Below are 19,789 nucleotides of genomic sequence, written 5' to 3' on the forward strand. Positions count from 1 at the left end.
ACAGTGATCACAATATGAAATGATTTTCACATTAAGCTTGAGACTGATATACTTAAATCGAAAACAAGACTTTGAAACCTAAATAAGGGCACATAAAAGGAGAAACATGCCCCCTCCCCCGTTTCCAATCATAGTAGCCCAAGGATTGGAACCTGGTGGGTTTCAAAGTGGGCTTCCTCCTTTGACTGCCACATGAAAAATCGCAGTGGAGCAGCAAGAGGCCATTAGATTACCATTAATTGGCCAATTAAAGGCTTCAGTTGACCCAAAAGTGAGTGGGCTGCCCACAATCTCCCTTGCTGCACATAAAATTGCATGGGGTTGGAGGTGGGCAAGTAGGCACCAGGAAAGGCACCGAAGACACCACGCCCAATTTCCTGCCCTCGCCCACCTGCTGCCGAGGGTGTGTACAATTCTGCCCAAAGTGACTGTAAGGGGATGTAAACAGGTTAGATGGGAACTATCTAGAACTATCCTTAACCTCTTTAGTCAACAACAGATGGTTCATTTTTTCCTGTGGAACGTTTGTCTCTCAATGGAACATATGTCAAAATTTTGTTTTTTTTCACGTTTGCTATTGTTTATCTACCTCCATATTCCTTATTCTATTTTCCCAATCAACTATAGCCACCTTTCCCCTCATACACTATATCATTTCCTTTCTTTCTTCATTACTGTTGCCAGTGTAATTTGAATTAAAACTCCCTGCACCATTCTTTGAGCCACACATTTAACTCTCTGATCTGCTTTGCCCTATCCTAATCTGTGCTCAATTTGTGTACATTCCAGAGATTATTACCCAGAAGTTCTGTTTATTAATTTAGAAGCTATTTCCCCAAACATCTTCCACAGAATCACATTCTTGGTTCCTACACGGACCACCTCAATTGGATCCTCCCGCCAGCTGCAAGTTATTTTCCAGCCACATCAATGAAATATAGAATCCCTGCAGTGCAGAAGGAGGCCATTCGGCCCATCGAGTCTGCACCGGCCCTCCGATAGAGCAGCCCAATCTCGGCCCACTCCCAGCCCTATCCCCGTAAACCCACCTAATTTCCCTAACCCTGGAACAAGGCACAATCGGAACTTTGGAGTTGCGAGTGCAGATACAATTCTTTGGCATGCTTAACTCGGTAGATGCTGAGAGGCTCTTCCCCCTGGCTGGAGAGTCTAGAATCAGGGTTCATAGTCTCAGAATATGCAGTTGGTTACTTTGGACTGAGACGAGAAATTTCTCAACATTGTGAATCTTCTGAATTCTGTATTTCAGAGGGCTATGGATGCTTAGTCCATGCGTACATCCAAGGCTTAAGATAGATGGATTTCTGGATTCTAAAGCAATGCAGGGTATGGGAGTTGGATGGGGCCGTGGAACAGAAGTGGATTATCAGTGGCGATATGATTGAATGGCAGAGCAGGTTCATGGGGCTGGGTGGCCTCATCCGGCTTCTATTTGGAACAATTGAATGGAAATTGCTATTCCAAACGTGGGCAAACGCAAGGGTGTTCTTTTTAGGTATTAGTTTGGTTAAAGATATTTTTAAATATTTGAAATATTTCTCATTTGGCGCTCACGTTAATTTGATTAATGTTTTACGGCTGAGCATATTTTGTAATGACATGCCTATTGTGCTGGTGGACGCTTGTTTTACATATGTGAACAGTTGAAATATAAACTATTATTTCCCTGAATCCCTTCCACAACACTTTTGTATTTCATTCAAGTTAGTACCAGTGACAATACAGTATATGACAGTGGTGTGATTCCTTTGCAGCCGCCTACTTGCTTTTGCAGTTTTACTCTCCAATCTCTGCTTGTCCTCCCATGCAGGAGATGCCAACGCCTCCGAAGTCCACCCAAAGCTTGCCGCTAGTGCAGAGGGAGGGAGACGTTCTGAATGTGCCTCAGTGCGACGTGCTGACAGTGCCATGCCTGACCTGCAACAAGAAGCTGTGCGCCTTGAATATGCGCCACCACAGGGCCCTGCACCGCACCCTGCACATGCTGCAGTACCGGGCGGGCAGCCGGCCCGTCAGCCTGCTCTCCCTCCGGCTCCGCCGCCACTGCATCATCGCCAAGAAGATTCGCTCCAAGAAATTCAGCCCGCTGGATCTGCAGAACATCGACTTCGCGTACGAGATGGTGAAGTCCAACCGGCTGCACAACTGGCCGTATTTCATTGAGAATCCCATCGTGTGCAACGAGGAACTCCCGCTGCCCCTGAGACTGCCCTCCACTGCCTGCGTGAAATCCCTTGGCATCTGGCAGGACCGAAACGCCCTTTGGAAAACCCAGATGGAAGATGCTTACGTCTTCACGGATTGTTACGGTGGCCGGAGCAATGCGTGGTTCATCGGGGTCTTTGACGGCTTTCATGGGAAGGCTGCGGCGCAGTTCACTTCCAAAGACCTGCCTGCCCTGATTCTGGAACAGCTGGTAAGAGCTGGGCACCCTTACACCCTGTCCACCAAGCAGCGTGCCCAACTCCTCATCCACAACCCACTCTTCCACCCGGGCACCACTCCGCCCTCTCCCGTCGCATCCCAGAGCAAAGGCGCCAACGACCACTCTTATGCCTCCATCCATGTGGCGTTTGCTAAAGCTTTTTGGAAAATGGACAAAGTATTGCTGCTCGGACGGAATGAGAGTTCCAATGTCCGCTGGAGCGGATGTACAGTCGCCACCTGCCTGCTGGAACCTGCATCGTCCCCACCCCGGAGCACCAGTGGAGTGGATGGCAGCAGTGCCCAGAGCCTCTTGGAGGACAATGTGTGTGAAATAGGGACGTTGCACATTGCTAATGCAGGTAACGTGGTCATTGAACAGTGAGTGGCGCTGGTCCCTTTTCAATTTTTAGCTGATGAGGCTGATTGGGAGCCATCTCCGGCCAGGAGCTGTTATTGCAACAGATCAAATACTTTGTCTTGAATACCCATGCTGATAAACTAATCCAATATTTTTTATCAGAAGTTCAAAAGACCAAGGATGAGAAGGTTCAGTGTAATGTTGCTGCACTGCCAGCCTCTTCGAGCATGGCTTGTGCCGTACATGCTCTGGATAAGGGCACCCGTGTGTCCGCCCCCCCCCCCCCCCCCCCATTAGAAGGAGCACTATTCACTGCCCCGATGTGTCACAGAGTTCAATGGGTTGATGCAATGCCAGCACAACACATTTCGACCACGCAGGTCTGAGTCACGAATTAACACATCGCTCTAACAACAGTGACTTTTTGCACTATGACTCCGAGCGCATAGGGAATGGGAGAGGGAGTGGGGCCACCTGACTCTTGGAGCCGACTCTGTCACTCAACATGACCATGGCTCATCTTCTGTCTCAACTCCATCTCCCCCGCACCATCCATATCCATTAAATTGCCTTAGTATCTAAAAGTCTATTGACTGATCTGGAGCCCGCTTTCATCACCTGATTCTGCTGAGAAGTGGCCGCCACAGCAGGCACAGACCGACCCTCGATCCTTGCTTGACCCCTTCACCCGTCCAATATCAAACACCGTGTCTACCTTTCGATATCACAGAGCTAGAACACAGGAGACAAGACAAGAATGGATTTTGACTTTGCACCTTTTGCCGCCCTAGAGAGCCGAATTAAGTTTTATTTATGTCGAGGGGAACGAGACGGCCTCCCATCACAAACACTTCATTGTCCAGACTTTATCCAAATCTAGTTCACAATGAAACCTTGAATAAAATGGCATTTTTATGTTCCAAAATCCAATCCAAAGCAAAAATCCATTGACCTCTGTCTTGAATATACTGAACGGTTGAGCACCAACAGCCAAGAGTACAGAACTCCAAAGATTCACAACCTCGTGAGTGAAGTAAATTCTCTCAGCCCTGAACTGCTGACCCCTTATTCTGAGACTCTGAGCCCGTTTCTTTAATTCCCTGGCTGGGGGAAACATTTAATTAGCATCTACCCTGTCAAGCTCCTTAACATTTTATATCTTCCAATTAGATCACCTCTCATTATTATAAACTCCAGGGAATATAGACCTAATCTTCTCAATCACTCATCCTAGAACAATCCCCACATCCCAGGAACCAGTCCACTGTCCGTTTGTTGCCCTCCCTCTGGGTCACGTCTGTCCTTCCTTAGATCAAGTGACCAAAACTGCACACACTACTCCAGGGCTTCACCAATGCCTTGTGTAAGTAGTTACGTAAGGCATCTGTACTGTTATACCCATAAACACTTTGTAACAAAAATTAAAATACCATTTGTTTTCCTAATTACTGCAGGTTAATTTGCTGTAGTTTACGTACAAGGGAACACAGCTCTCCCTCAATGCAAACATTTCAGTCTTTCACCATTTACAACATATTCTGCTTTTTTATTTTCCCTATCAAAGTGGAAAACATCACATGTTGCCACATTATCTTCTATCTGCTATGTTCTTAACCACCCAACCAACTTAGCTATATCCTTCTGTAGTTTCTTTGCATCCTCCTCACTCCTTACTTTCCCACCTGACTTTGTATGATTAGCAAACTGGGATATGTTACTCTCAGTCCACGTATAAAGTCATTAATAGAGATTGTAAATAACCGGGGTATTGATCCTCTGCTAGTTACAGCCTGCCAATCTGACATTCTGTTTATTTCTATTCTCTTTTTTCCGGCCATTAACCAATCCTCAATCCATGCTAATATATTAGCTCCATTCCCAGGATCCTTAGTTTGTGTAACAATCTCTTCTGATGGCACCTTATTGAAATGTTTTTGAAAATCCAATTGCAACACATTCATTGGTTTCCCCCTTATCTATCTTACTGGTTACAAGGGCAAAACACTAATTTTTCTTAAACCCAGGTTGACTCTGCTCAATCATAATTTGATTTTCTGTTCTAGAATTCAGAATTCTAGCCTTCTGTTACCATGTCTGAATGCCAAATTCAAGCATTTTGTCTTCTATTGATGTTAGGCTAGTTGGCCTATAATTCTCCATTCAAGCATTTGTTCTAAAATCTAAGGAATATTGAAAGATCATTATCAATGAATCCACTTTTAAAAAATTAATTTACGGTATGCGAGTTTTGCTGGCTCAGCCAGCATTTATTGCCCATCCCTAGTTGCCCTCAAAAAGGTGGTGGTGAGCTGCCTTCTTGAATCACTGCAGTGCCGAGGTATAGGTACACCCACATTGCTGTTAGGGAGGGAGTTTGTGGTTGGGTACAACTGAGTGGCTTGCTGGGCCATTTCAGAAGGCACTTAAGAGTCAACCACATTGCTGTGGATCTGAAACAGAACCAGGTGTGGACAGCAAGTTTCCTTCCCTTAGTGAAACAGCATTAGTGAACCAGATGGATGTTTACAACAATTGACAACGGTTTCATGGTCATCATTGAACTTTTAATTCTGGATGTTTATATTGAACTTAAATTCCACCATTTGCCATGGTGGGATTCAAACCCGGGTCCCTAGATCATTACTAGCCCAGTGACAATACCATTGCACCTCTACCTCTCCACTTACAGGACCAGGCACCCAAATTGCAGGTAGGATCATTTCTAAAAAATTCTGCTAGTTCTGCTATTCCAATATAACTGTAAGTGCTCAAGAGTGTTATGGAAAGTGTTGTGATGAGCTGCTGGATTTACCAGAGAGTGTTGTTGCCTCACAGTGAGGGCAAAGGATCAGGTGACCTATCAACAGAAAAACTGCAGAGATTGTGCAGTTTCTGCCATGTGACTGGGAGATGGAGTAGAAGCTATGGAGAGGGCAACTATGCCAACTTGCAGCGCACTCCTCCATGTTCCTTGATAGTGGTCACAGGCTGTCTTACAGTCCAGCTAGTTCACCAGCATGTTGGTGTGCATGTCCATTGACAGTCTCCTGTATACCACCCATTGAGGCCCTTATCTGACTCCTCTGCAGCAGAACATGAGAGCGAACGTGCCCTCTAGTGACCCAAATGGCTGCAGCCCATTTATGCCCAATGATCACCATATGCTGATTGCAACTGTATACTAGCCTTCAGGTACATACTGTGCCAGTATCTGAAAAGGTGGCTGTGAGGGTCAGATCAAGTGATGCGGCCTATTCACAATTTGATTGGTTCTTTCTATTTTCCTCCTTGAGCTGCTGTAGCTGAGTAGGCAGCACTTTTTGGCTGTCAGAAAGTAGAAAATCAGGAGGAGAAGGTTAATGTGAGGGCAGGGGGGTGGATTGGGGTGGAAAGCAAGAGGTCTATTGTTAAATCATTAGCAGCTTGCTCATCAGACCAGTAAGCAGTTTGATGGTTGTGAAGGGACACAAAAGCAGGAACATACCCTCAACTTCAGCAATGCAGGATGACATGGACTCTAACAGCCGGCCCCACAATGTTGAGGACCATCTTCGATAAAGAGCTCAGGCAATGGATGCATCCTTGTCCCCCACCAGTTTAGCTCAGCTTCTTTCTATTGTCTGTCATCCTGACCTCTAATAGAGAGGGCAGAATATCAGTGATTGTGCAGCACTGTGCGTGATGTGCCTGACTAAGTAACTGGAGGCACATGGGGCAGAATGTTATGCTCTCTGCATGGTGGGTTCTGAGGTGAGGGGGCATAAAACTGAATGGACAGGTAACGCCCCCCCTCCAGGAACCACCTTCCCCCCACCCCCCAACTCAGATGCAATGTTCTGCTTGGTTGGGGAGGGCCTTGGGCAGGAAACCCACCCATTCACATGTTAAGGCCCTTAATGGCCACTTTTCCCACCCAGCCACAATTTCTAGGCTGGCATGAGGAGTGGGTGCAGCTGGGGCAGAAAATGACAGAAAAGCTTTTCCCCATCTCAGGCAGGAATGTGGGGGAGCACCTCACTCTGAAGGCCCCCTCAAAGTTGGAGCTTCCCCCCCTCCCCCCCCCGCCCCGGGACATTGAAGCTGCAGGAGTCCTCCCCTTCCTGATACCATGAGCAATTTTGGGCCCCACACCTCAGGAAGGACATACTGGCACTGGAGCGGGTCCAGCGGAGATTCACACGGATGATCCCAGGAATGGTAGGCCTAACATATGATGAACGTCTGAGGATCCTGGGATTATATTCATTGGAGTTTAGGAGGTTGAGGGGAGATCTAATAGAAACTTACAAGATAATGAATGGCTTAGATAGGGTGGATGTAGGGAAGTTGTTTCCATTAGCAGGGGAAACTAGGACCCGGGGGCACAGCCTTAGAATAAAAGGGAGTCACTTTAGAACACAGATGAGGAGAAATTTCTTCAGCCAGAGAGTGGTGGGTCTGTGGAATTCATTGCCACAGAGGGCGGTGGAGGCCAGGACGTTGAGTGTCTTTAAGACAGAAGTTGATAAATTCTTGATTTCTCGAGGAATTAAGGGCTATGGAGAGAGAGCGGGTAAATGGAGTTGAAATCAACCATGATTGAATGGCGGAGTGGACTCGATGGGCCGAATGGCCTTACTTCCGCTCCTATGTCTTATGGTCTTATGATCACTCCCCCTCCTGCACCCCCCCCCCCCCGCCCCCCGCCCCCCGCCCCCCGCCCGGCATCTCCTTCCTTCCCACCCTTGGCACTTACCATTTCAGAAGTCTTAGACCCAGGCAGAGTACTGCTTCCGGCCACCGTAGCGCTGTGCCTGGCCATTTGAAGAGCTGTCGGCCAACTGATTGGCCGACAGCTATCACAGGTGGGACTTCCTTCCAACGGTGGACAGATGTCCTTTCCATTACCAATCAACACACAAATGAGTTAAATGGCAGTAAGAGTTTCAGAGTTGCCGGCTGTGTGTTAGGTGCTTGCCATTCTTACAATTCTATCCATGGAACAGTGGGAAGTCAGTATGAGGCATGCAGGATTGCTGCATGTGGGAAGTGAGGCACCAGGATGTGGAGATGTGGAGTCCTGAGTGCCAAATTTATTGAGAATCCTGTGGCTCTTGATCAAATGCCTTTTGGAAATCCATGTACACCATATCAACTGTATTAACCTCATCAACTCTCAGGTTGTTTGGCGGCCTGCTTGCCTGCCCAACAACTGCCTGTCTGCCTACATACCTGCCTCCCTGGCTGATCAAAAATAGTACAATGTGGGACACATCTTATTATGATCTAAATGTGCACATTTCTGCTGGTAAGTCCACCTCCAGCCATATTGTATAAGGTAAATGGCATGGTGGCAGGAGCACACATAGAAACATTTCAAACCTGGAATAATTTTTCAAAATACAGTCCTGTACATCCTAGAAGACTTGTTTTCAATTTTCAAATGTTCCTGTGGTTCACCCACCACATAGTAAAGCTGCAAAGCACAATGTAATGCTAAACTACTAGGAGATTCCCCCCCCCCCCCACACACACACACACACACACACATTCACACTAATTAAAGGGTTCATTCTGTATTCTGTACCCAACAGTTGGTTTACCATTTTAGACTGCTGGTTCTCTTCTGGATGCTCTTTGCTGGATTTTATCATTCAAGAAAGATAGTTTGTTTCAACATGGAAAGATTTGACTGGTTGGCAATGTTATTGTTGCCTCAGAAATAATCAGACATCGGTGCTGTCATTAAGCTGTCTTCAAAACTAGACGATGAGGCAGAGCAGAAAGGAAGACATCATGGAGAAAGAATAACTACCACAAGAGGGAGGAGGAGGGGGCAGTAGAAGACACTGCACCATGCCAAACCGACACAACACTTATTTTTCATTCATGGGATGTAGGTATCACTGGCGAGCCCAGCATTTATTGTCCATTGTTAAGTGCCCTTGAAAAGGTGGCAATGAGTTGTCTTCTTGAACAACTGCAGACCATGTGGTGTAGGTATACCCACAATGTTGTTGGGGAGGGAGTTCCCAGTTTTCACCCAGTGACAGTGAAGGAACAGCGATATAGTTCCAAGTCAGGATGGTGTGTAGCTTGGGGGTGGGGGACTTCCAAGTGGCGGTGTTCCCGTGCATCAAATGCTCTTGTCCTTCTGGATAGTAGCGGTCGTGGATTTGGAAGGTGCTGCTTAAGCAGCCTTTTTGAATTCAAAATTTACTCTACTCAGGAACATTTTATGAAGTGCCTTTGTTCATCAAGGAGGTTGTCACCAAGCTATATCACCTGCTGCAGCCAATGTGAGTTTTGTATCAGCTTATGGTCAGCAGTGCCTGTTAACTTCTGAGGGCCACATTTACCTTATGTTCATTGAATATAATCCATAGAATCCCTATGTGCAGAAGGATGCCATTCGGCCCATCAAGTCTGCACCAACCCTCTGATAAAGAGCCCTACCTAGGCCCACTTCCCCGCTCTACCATAGTAACTCCACCTAACTTGCGCATCTTTTGATACTAAGGGGCAAATTTAGCATGGCCAATACACCCAACCCGCACATCTTTGGACTGTGGGAGGAAACCGAAGCACCCGGAGGAAACCCATGCAGACACAGGGTAAATGTGCAAACTCCACACAGACAATTACCCAAGGCTGGAATTGAACCCGGGTCCTTGGCGCTGTGAGGCAGCAGTGCTAACCACTGTGCCACCACACAGGATGCAATAGCTATAGCCCACAATTTATATACAGATACACAAGTCACTAAAAGTAGCAATGGAGGTTAATAGGGTCACTAAAAAAAAGCACAGTTTCATTTCTATAGAGATAAAATTGAAAAGCGGATAAATTACCTTAAACTTGTACAAGATCTTGATCAGACTATAGTTGGGATGTTGTGCACAATTCACAGTTCCACATTCTAAAAGGATAAAGAGATTCTGGAGAAGGTGAAAAGAAGATTTACTAGAATGGTACCAGAACTGACACCCTCCTCCCTCCCAGCCATAGATAATTGAAAAGAACAGCACAAGTTCCTTAAGGGGAAGCTAGGCTACATAAGCACATGTGATAGTAATTACAATCCCAAACCAGCCCCCAACAGTTGCTAGGATACTGGACAAAAGCCCTAGTATTTAATTTAATTTAATTTATAAGACTGTAAGGAAAGGATACTTTGCTCCATGAGTGATTCCATACACAAATAGGGATATGGTATAATAAACAAACTTTATTATTAACGCAGTATAAACTAATTTTAACATCAGACAATAAATGGCTTACAATTACTAGTTAAAAAATGCTGAACAATAAAATGAAACCCCCAACTTCTAACTGCTATCTTTTTTTTTCAATATTTTTATTCTCCTCCATTTTCACATTTTCTCCCAAATATACACCCAACAATAAACAACAATCAGTAACGAATGCAATGCCAATCCCCACATCAATAACAACGATCCCATCCTCTCACCAAAACCTCAAACATTAGTCCGCATGTTAACAGAAACAAATGACAAGAAGGAATCAGGAATCACCCATAGTCACCATTAACACATACAGTCCCACTCCCCCCCCCCCCCCCCCCCAATATTCGATGTAATCCAATTCTCGAAAGTGCACAATGAATAATGCCCATGAATTGTAGAACCCCTCCATCCTTCCCCTCAGTTCAAAATCCACTTTTAAATACAATTAGCAAACTTGCCATAGAGAGATGTGTTGGAGAAACTGCTTTGAACAACAAAACAAAGAACAAAGAAAAGTACAGCACAGGAACAGGCCCTTCGGCTCTCCAGGCCCGTGCCGACCATGCTGCCCGACTAAACTACAATCTTCTACACTTCCTGGGTCCGTATCCCTCTATTCCCATCCTATTCATGTATTTGTCAAGATGCCCCTTAAATGTCAATATCGTCCCTGCTTCCAACACCTCCTCAGGCAGCGAGGTCCAGGCACCCAATACCCTCTGTGTGAAAAACTTGCCTCGTACATCTACTCTAAACCTTGCCCCTCGCACCTTAAACCTATGCCCCCTAGCAATTGACCCCTCTACCCTTGGGAAAAGCCCCTGACTATCCACTCTGTCTATGCCCCTCATAATTTTGTAGACCTCTATCAGGTCGCCCCTCAACCTCCGTTGTTCCAGTGAGAACAAACCGAGTTTATCCAACCGCTCCTCATAGCTAATGCCCTCCATACCAGGCAACATCCTGGTAAATATCTTCTGCACCCTCTCTAAAGCCTCCCATCCTTCTGGTAGTGTGGCGACCAGAAATGAACACTATACTCCAAATGTGGCCTAACTAAGGTTCTATACAGCTGCAACATGACTTGCCAATTCTTATACTCAATGCCCCGGCCAATGAAGGTAAGCATGCCGTATGCCTTCTTGACTACCTTCTCCACCTGTGTTGCCCCTTTCAGTGACCTGTGGACCTTTACACCTAGATCTCTCTGACTTTCAATACTCTTGAGGGTTCTACCATTCACTGTATATTCCCTACCTGCATTAGACCTTCCAAAATGCATCACCTCACAGAGAGAGGGAGATCCTTCAGGAAACAGCCTGAAGATTCTTGCCTGTGACAAACTACTGTTTACCTTCCCAACAATTGAAAAAAAGCTCACGTTCTGTTCACAGCAAAATCTAAACTGAAACTTAACACTTGACTGCTTTAGCCCCTGGCTCCTCCCATTAACTACATCATCTCTATTCCACTAACTGGATTATGACCATCTTAGAACATTACAGCGCAGTACAGGCCCTTCGGCCCTCGATGCTGCGCCGACCTGTAAAACCACTCTAAAGCCCATCTACACTATTCCTTTGTCATCCATATGTCTATCCAATGACCATTTGAATGCCCTTAGTGTTGGCGAGTCCACTACTGTTGCAGGCAGGGCATTCCACGCCCTTACTACTCTCTGAGTAAAGAACCTACCTCTGACATCTGTCTTATATCTATCTCCCATCAATTTAAGGCTATGTCCCCTCATGCTAGACATCACCACCTGAGGAAAAAGGCTCTCACTGTCCACCCTATCCAATCCTCTGATCATCTTGTATGCCTCAATTAAGTCCCCTCTTAACCTTCTTCTCTCTAACGAAAACAGCCTCAAGTCCATCAGCCTTTCCTCATAAGATCTTCCCTCCATACCAGGCAACATTCTGGTAAATCTCCTCTGCACCCTTTTCAATGCTCCCACATCCTTCCAATACTGCGGCGACCAGAATTGCACGCAATTCTCCAAATGTGGCCGCACCAGAGTTTGGTACAGCTGCAACATGACCTCATGGGTCCAAAACTCAATCCCTCTACCAAGGGGCTGTTTAGCACACTGGGCTAAATCGCTGGCTTTGAAAGCAGACCAAGGTAGGCCAGCAGCACGGTTCAATTCCCGTAACAGCCTCCCCGAACAGGCGCCGGAATGTGGCGACTAGGGGCTTTTCACAGTAACTTCATTGAAGCCCACTTGTGACAATAAGCGATTTTCATTTCATTTCAATAAAAGCTAACACACCCTACGCCTTCTTAACAACCCTCTCAACCTGAGTGGCAACTTTCAGGGATCTATGTACATGGACACTGAGATCTCTCTGCTCATCCACACTGCCAAGAATCTTACCATTAGCCCAGTACTCTGTCTTCCTGTTATTTCTTCCAAAATGAATCACCTCACACTTTTCTGCATTAAACTCCATTTGCCACCTCTCAGCCCAGCACTGCAGCTTATCTATGTCCCTCTGTAACTTGTACCATCCTTCCGCACTGTCCACAACTCCACCGACTTTAGTGTCATCTGCAAATTTACTCACCCATCCTTCTACACCCTCCTCCAGGTCATTTATAAAAATGACAAACAGCAGTGGCCCCAAAACAGATCCTTGTGGTACACCACTAATAACTGGACTCCAGCCTGAACACTTCCCATCAACCACCACTTTTTGTCTTCTTCCAGCTAGCCAATTTCTGATCCAAACTGCTAAATTCCCGTAACAGCCTTCCCGAACAGGCGCTGGAATGTGGCGACTAGGGGCTTTTCACAGTAACTTCATTGAAGCCTACTTGTGACAATAAGCGATTTTCATTTCATTTCATTTCAAATCTCCCTGAATCCCATGCTTCCGTATTTTCTGCAGTAGCCTACCATGGGGAACCTTATCAAATGCTTTATACGCCACATCAACTGCTTTACCTTCATCCACCTGTTTGGTCACCTTCTCAAAGAACTCAATAAGGTTTGTGAGGCACGACCTACCCTTCACAAAACCGTGTTGACTATGTCTAATCAAATTATTCCTTTCCAAATGATTATACACCCTATCTCTTAAACACCTTTCCAAGATTTTGCCCACAACAGAAGTAAGGCTCACTGGTCTATAGTTACTACGCTAACCATAATGTCTCAATTATTTAAACCCCAGGCAACCCTCTTTCTATAAACAAAATTCTATTAGCTCTATTTAGTAAACATTATACATGGTTGGAAGGACTCATGATCTAATTTTTATGATGCTTTAATTATCCCTCCTGTAGCCACAACTTCTGTCTGTACTTTAAACCAGGCTTTATAAAAACCTCACTGTAGTAGAGACATACACATACTAACCCAGGCTTTTAACCATTATTGCACCACACACACATAATCCAATATATATCTGAAATTCCTGCATTAATCAGAGTAGTGACAGAGGAAAATGTTGATGGGGTGAGATGCAGAAGGCTGGGAGGGAGCTCAGGTAGAGCATGAACATGGGCTTGGACATCTTTGGTTGAATTTATTTATTTTGTGCTGTGAAAACCTTTTAACATTTTGTATATTTGATGTTTCAGGGAGGTAACTAGGATGAAACCTGAATCTACTTCCCAATGGAAATAGCAAAGCAGTTCCAGAGAGCATTATGATCTGACTTTGTACCAGGCTTCTCCATAGGGTACCATTGACTGCACACTTATTGCAGTGTCTGCTCATTATCACCAGCCTGGCAACTTCATTGATCAAAAGGGGTTCAGTGTTCATATCATGCAAGCTTTATGCCGGCAGTCCTGGCTGCGTTCATGACTATTTCACCTCTGCTAGTCTGCTGTGTTGTCTTGATTGAAAATAAGCTGCCGAGTTACAAATCAGCTACTGGGCGACAACAGTTGTGCCCCCAGTCTTGTCCAATGATTTATGTGAGGAACCCGCCGCAGCTGTGGGGCATGCCCACAACAAATGCCACAATGCCGCAAGGAACAATGTTGGAGTCTGCGCGTTCTCCACGTGTTTGCGTGGGTTTCCTACGTGTGCTCCAGTTTCCTCCCACAAGTCCCAAAAGATGTGCTGTTGGGTGAATTGGACGTTCTGAATTCTCCCTCTGTGTACCTGAACAGGCTCCGGAATGTGGCAGCAAGGGGATTTTCACATTAACTTAATTGCAGTGTTAATATAAGCCTACTTGTGACACTAATAAAATTATTATTATTATTAAACAAACAGTCTGGGTACTTAAGCAATGCTTCTGTTGCCTGGGCAGTTTCTGAGATTTTCATTACACTCATGAGCGCGTTGGTGGGTTTGATGTCGCCTGCTTCACCAGCATGATGACCCAGCTTTTACAACCATTTAGGCAGCAACAAGTGCAGGAGGACAAAGAGGAAGAGGACAGTAGCCAAGAGTGATCCAAGCTGCCAGAACTCTCAGAAACCAGCTCTCTGAAGAGTACTCTACCGAGATCTTCCCTCCTGTTCTCCAGTAACCAACAGTGCCACAATCCTAATCACTCCAGATTTATGGGTCTTGCCCTTAACTCACTACAAAGATAAACACCAAATCCAGAACAAAAGCTACATTTATCAAACACATTTTCTGCCAGTGCTTCTCCCACTACACAGAAAAAAACAATCACTTTCCAGGCAAGTTCTTAGTGTCTGTTGTGTGTGATTATTTTCCTATTCCTATGCTTCTATGAATTGTTTCCCCAGTGGCTACAGTCTTACAATAAAAGGTTGTTAAACTTCCATTGAAAACACTTCAGATGGTACTGGAGGATGACTGTCAACAGAGTTTAGACAAGAGGGCTCGGCTACAGATTATCGTACCTGGTTGTGGCCTGCATTAGTTTGGATCTGCTGGGTGTATGGCAATATCAACAGTTGACAGGGCAACTATTGAAAGACCAGGCATGCACTGAGAAAGTACAAGCTACTTGCAACAATGACTCCCTAATGCAAAAGTAGCAGCTATTTGAGGTTCCATGCCAACAGTGAAAACTGCTTATGTAGCCATATGAACTTCCAGGATAGCAGTCTGTGCTACCTGCCATGGTAGTGATCTGAACCTTGTCAGAGCTACCATTACAGATTCGATCATGGTGGGTTCCACTGTGGTGTTGACGGCTTTGACCACTAGGTTCAAGTTAGACAAAATCGTCTCCATTTTGTACGTAAAACCTTGAGACAAGGTAGAATTCAACTCTTCCATGCACACAGCATTGTGCACAGACTCTCTGACAGGTGGATCAGTGCACCTAATACTTCCTGACAGATGACGATCAATTTTCTTCAGTAGCCTGTCCTCTTAAATTCTGTATCTGAGGCCTCTGACAGAATTGGTATGTGACCTTGCCTTTCAGGGACTGGATTTACTCTCCTATCTCCTAGCTCTTGTATAATTTGAAGCAAAATATGCACAGAACAGAAATATACCATTTAACCTATTATGCCATTTCCCGCACTTTGAAAGTGCTATATCTGCTGCACAAATTGGCTGCTGTGATTTCCACATTACCTGCGTGACAACAAACCCCCAACCCATTAAGCCCCCACACTCCCTCCCCCCTCCACATGTAAAACCCTGGAATTGGTGCTGAACACCGTCCTCCAAAACCTTTCCAGCTTCGGGAAAGTCCAAAACATATGTACATGGTTCACAGGGCCCCTCCTAATTGCTCACAGCCATCCTCCATCCCATTCAAACGGCCGGCCAATCCTATACTTTGTAAGGTGCGCTCTGTACACTACCTTCAGTTGTATCAGCCCCAGGCTCACAACGGTTTTTACCCTCCTTTAAGCCCCCTCTCCAATCACCCCTGCTGACAGCACCGCCTCCAACAACGATGAGGCAGGTGCTATCGAGAAGGTTGGGAAGACCTTCCTGCAAGTGCTGTCAGTGCCATGAATGAACAAAGAAGAACAAAGAACAATACAGCACAGGAACAGGCCCTTCGGCCCTCAAAGCCTGTACCAGTCATGACACCAACCTTTGCCAAAACCTTCAGCACTTCCTTGTGAAAGCAGTTACATTCGTGGCTGCCATCTTTATTGGGGGAAATATACAGCAGGGTGTATGCGTGGTCATCACTAACCCTGGAATTGGAAATATTACAGTGCCAACAGCATAAAGTTAGCACATTTAACAATGCCCTCCATCCACAGCTTACCTCACCTTCAACCATAATTTTCTTTGCAAATCTAGAATGGTCCTTACAATTGCATCTTAGCTTCAATGGTGAAGGTAAATCTCCACAAACTTAGCCATATAAACCAAACAGGTTGAAGTGAAGATCTTACACTCACAAACCAAGAATGATTTTTAAAAAATTTAGAGTACCCAATTATTTTTTTCCAATTAAGGGGCAATTTAGCGTGGCCAATCCACCTACCCTGCACATCTTTTAGGTTGTGGGGGTGAAACCCATGCAGACACGGGAGAATGTGCAAACTCCACACATAATGTGAAGATGCCAGCGTTGGACTGGGGTGAGCATAGTAAGAAGTCTTACAACACCAGGTTAAAGTCCAACAGGTTTGTTTCAAACGTTAGTTTTCGGAGCACTGCCCCCAAGTGCTCCGAAAACTAGTGATTCGAAACAAACCTGTTGGACTTTAACCTGGTGTTGTAAGACTTCTTACTGTGCAAACTCCACACAGACAGTGACCCAGGGCCAGGATTTAAACCAAGAATGTTTTGAGGTAAAGTCCTGGGACCTCACAAGCCCAAGTAATCTGTTGCCATTTTGGGGGTATTTGGGCAATGGAGTAAGAAGCTATCACCATTTATAAAGGTGAGTTTCTAGTGCATGTGCTGCTCAGTCTGCATGCAGGGAAACACTGTCGGAGACCATCCTCCAGTGGTAAGAGTTACATTACCACAGTGACTAAACTTTAAAAGTAATTAATTGGCTGTAAATCACTTTGTGACATCCAATGGTCATGAAAGGTACTTTATAAATGCAAATCTTTTCTTTCTTTCGTATTCCACAGCCCAACTGTATTTTCATAGCAAATATTTTCCGCTCAAGTATTTCTCCAGTTTATTTTTGAAAGTTTTCATTAAATCTGCTTCTACCATCATTTCAGGCAATGTATTGCAGATCATAACCACTCACTGCATAATTTATTTTTCTCATCTCTTGTTCTTTTGCCAATTAAATCAAATCTGTGTCCTTGACCCTTCTGCCACTGGAAACCGTTTCTCCTTATTTACGGTATTGAAACCCAGCATAATTTTGGACTCTTTCAAATATCTCCCTAACGTTTCTACTTGAAGGCGAACGGTCACAGTTTCCCTACTCATTATATAGCTGAATGCTTTAATCTAATCAAGCTTCTGTAGTCTGTGGGTTGCCACTGTATGAGATGAGTCCTGCGGGAGTACAGGCACACTTTTCCAAAAGATTATAATCCTTTTCCTTAACTGACTGAGGAATATCTACATTCTTTAACAGCTAATTGAAAGATCTGACAGGCTGGATTCAGACCCAGCTCCAATTGTTAAATGGGCATTATATCTGGCATTAGTGTGCCAGTCTGTTTCAGTAGGGACTATTACCAGTGTGATCTTTGTGTGATCAGAGGAAATAACGTGGCTTTTTTCTGATCTCCTCGTTAAAGATAATTTTTCCACATTTCCATTTTATGAAGTGCACAATTTTAATCAATGTTGAATTGAAATGTTTCTGAATTCCTAGTAGGTGTTCCTGGTCGATGTTCACAGACATTGTGATTTTTTTTTTTAATTACTGATCAGAATTGAACTTGAAATATGACTAATTGTTGCAATTAGATAATCAATAAATCAGTATTGTTTAAACTATAAGCATATCTTTCTGCAGGTGATGTACATGCTGTCTTGTGTAGAAATGGAAAAGGTTATCGTTTAACCGAAAACCACAGCACGTCAAACCGTAAAGAATGTAAACGTATTCTTCAGGCTGGTGGAACTATCAGTAAAAATATACGCCATGGGCTTGTGGAGGGATTCATTCAATCAACTCGAGGGCTTGGATTCCATGGAGACCCCAAGCTTAAAACATCTATTGTACCAATACCATATACTGTCTCTGTTCCTATTGATTCCTCATGCCAGTTCCTTGTTCTAGCTTCAAGTGGATTTTGGAATGTACTAAATAGACGTGAAGTAGTTTCAATCTCATTGGAAATGCTTTCTTTTTATTTTAGATCTTTTCACATAAAATCTAGAGAAATTCGCTCAATAATTAATTCTTTACAGGTTCAGAGACCAGATGACAAAACTCATGAGGAAGGTTCCACCATAACACAATTGCTTGAGGAGTTTTCACAGCTGGGGCAGAGAGATGCTATGCTATCCCTTAGACATTTGTTTGAGGAGCTATTAGGCAAGAAACATGGTTGGAAGAACATTGAAAATATACAGAGGCATTTTTCATTAAAGAAACAACCTGGTTCCATTTGGCAAGCCATGTATAATTTACTGAAGAATGTCCCAACAAAGGGGGAATCCCCTTTGATTATAGATATAATTTCAAATGAGCTGAAGAATGATAATATATTCATGAATAGTCTTCCTGCAGATACTTTAAATGAGGAGGACAAGACAACGATGGAGAATTTTCCTGAGAAACACCTACCTGAAAATGAAGTTAGGGACAACAGGTTTTTCATAGAACACTCTTCTGAGGCGCTTTTAACAAGAGAGAAATATAATGATGACAAAATAACTGTTACTCCTGTAGCTGAGGTGGCTTCACACACCGAGAATTCAAATGGCTACCTAAACCAAGCGAATATAACCAAAAAAACAATGAAACAAAAGTCAGTGACAATTGATCTAACTGCATCAGAAGATATTGACATTGAAAAATTATATAAAGAAGCATATCTTATGAATCAGGAAGAAAGCAGTGAAGAATCAAGTCAGGAAGAAACTGACGAACGACAAGAAATTCAGTATGAAACTCTAGCAAATACTATCAGCAAACGATTAGTTGAAACTGCAAAACAAGCAGGAGCTTGTGACAACATAACAGTGCTCATAGTGTTGCTTCCTGGATGTGCTAAATCAGTCCTTAACAGAGAAGAAATTATATAAGTTCTTCTAGAAATGGTACCTGTAAAGAAAGTTCAAATTTATATTGCATTGAACAGCCAGATATGATACATTTGTTAATTTCAGAAGTATATCACTGTACAGAAAAATTCAATGTTTGTTTCATTCACAATAAAAACTTTTCCTAAAATACAGGGAATATGTGTTGATGGCTTAGTGGGTATGTGGACTGGCACTATGCCTTGCCAGAATGAAAATGATTAGATAATTCCCCTGTCAATCATGCCTAGAGCTCATACTATTGTCAGAGACTAGGATGGATTTTACCCAAATAATTTGTATGAAACTATCCTCCACTCACTGTTCTTATATCTGGAAAAGTGCTGTGGTTTCGGCCATGAGTTCCTTTTGCTATTGCTATATATAAGAGAGACTCTTAAATAGACTGTAGATTATTTGCTGTAGCATGCTCCTTAAATATATTCTATTTGCTGAGTAAATAAACTTTGTTTGCTATAAAATACATTGTTTCCTGTAACTCTTGCTGTAAGACCCGGTCTGCATCCAACTAACTGGTTGACACTCTGGCACGGCACAGTAGCGCAGTGGCTAGCATTGTTGCTTTACAGCGCCAGGGACCCGGGTTCGATTCCCGGCTTGGGTCGCTATCTGTGCGGAGTCTGCACGTTCTTCCCGTGTTTGTGTGGGTTT

The 19,789-nt window shown here is 44.3% G+C and overlaps 1 protein-coding gene across 1 annotated transcript; it reads left to right on the plus strand.

Moving 5' to 3' along the window:
- Nucleotides 1-1,784: 1,784 nt before the first annotated feature.
- Nucleotides 1,785-19,564, plus strand: LOC140424988 (protein phosphatase 2C-like domain-containing protein 1). The gene is made up of 2 exons (XM_072508736.1): nt 1,785-2,807; nt 17,883-19,564. Exons 1-2 carry the CDS (start codon nt 1,826-1,828, stop codon nt 19,118-19,120), a joined length of 2,220 nt encoding a protein of 739 aa, XP_072364837.1. The 5' UTR covers nt 1,785-1,825; the 3' UTR covers nt 19,121-19,564.
- Nucleotides 19,565-19,789: the final 225 nt, after the last annotated feature.

The sequence above is a fragment of the Scyliorhinus torazame genome, chromosome 6 (genome assembly GCF_047496885.1).
Source record: "Scyliorhinus torazame isolate Kashiwa2021f chromosome 6, sScyTor2.1, whole genome shotgun sequence".
In the NCBI taxonomy this organism is placed as follows: Eukaryota; Metazoa; Chordata; class Chondrichthyes; order Carcharhiniformes; family Scyliorhinidae; genus Scyliorhinus; species Scyliorhinus torazame.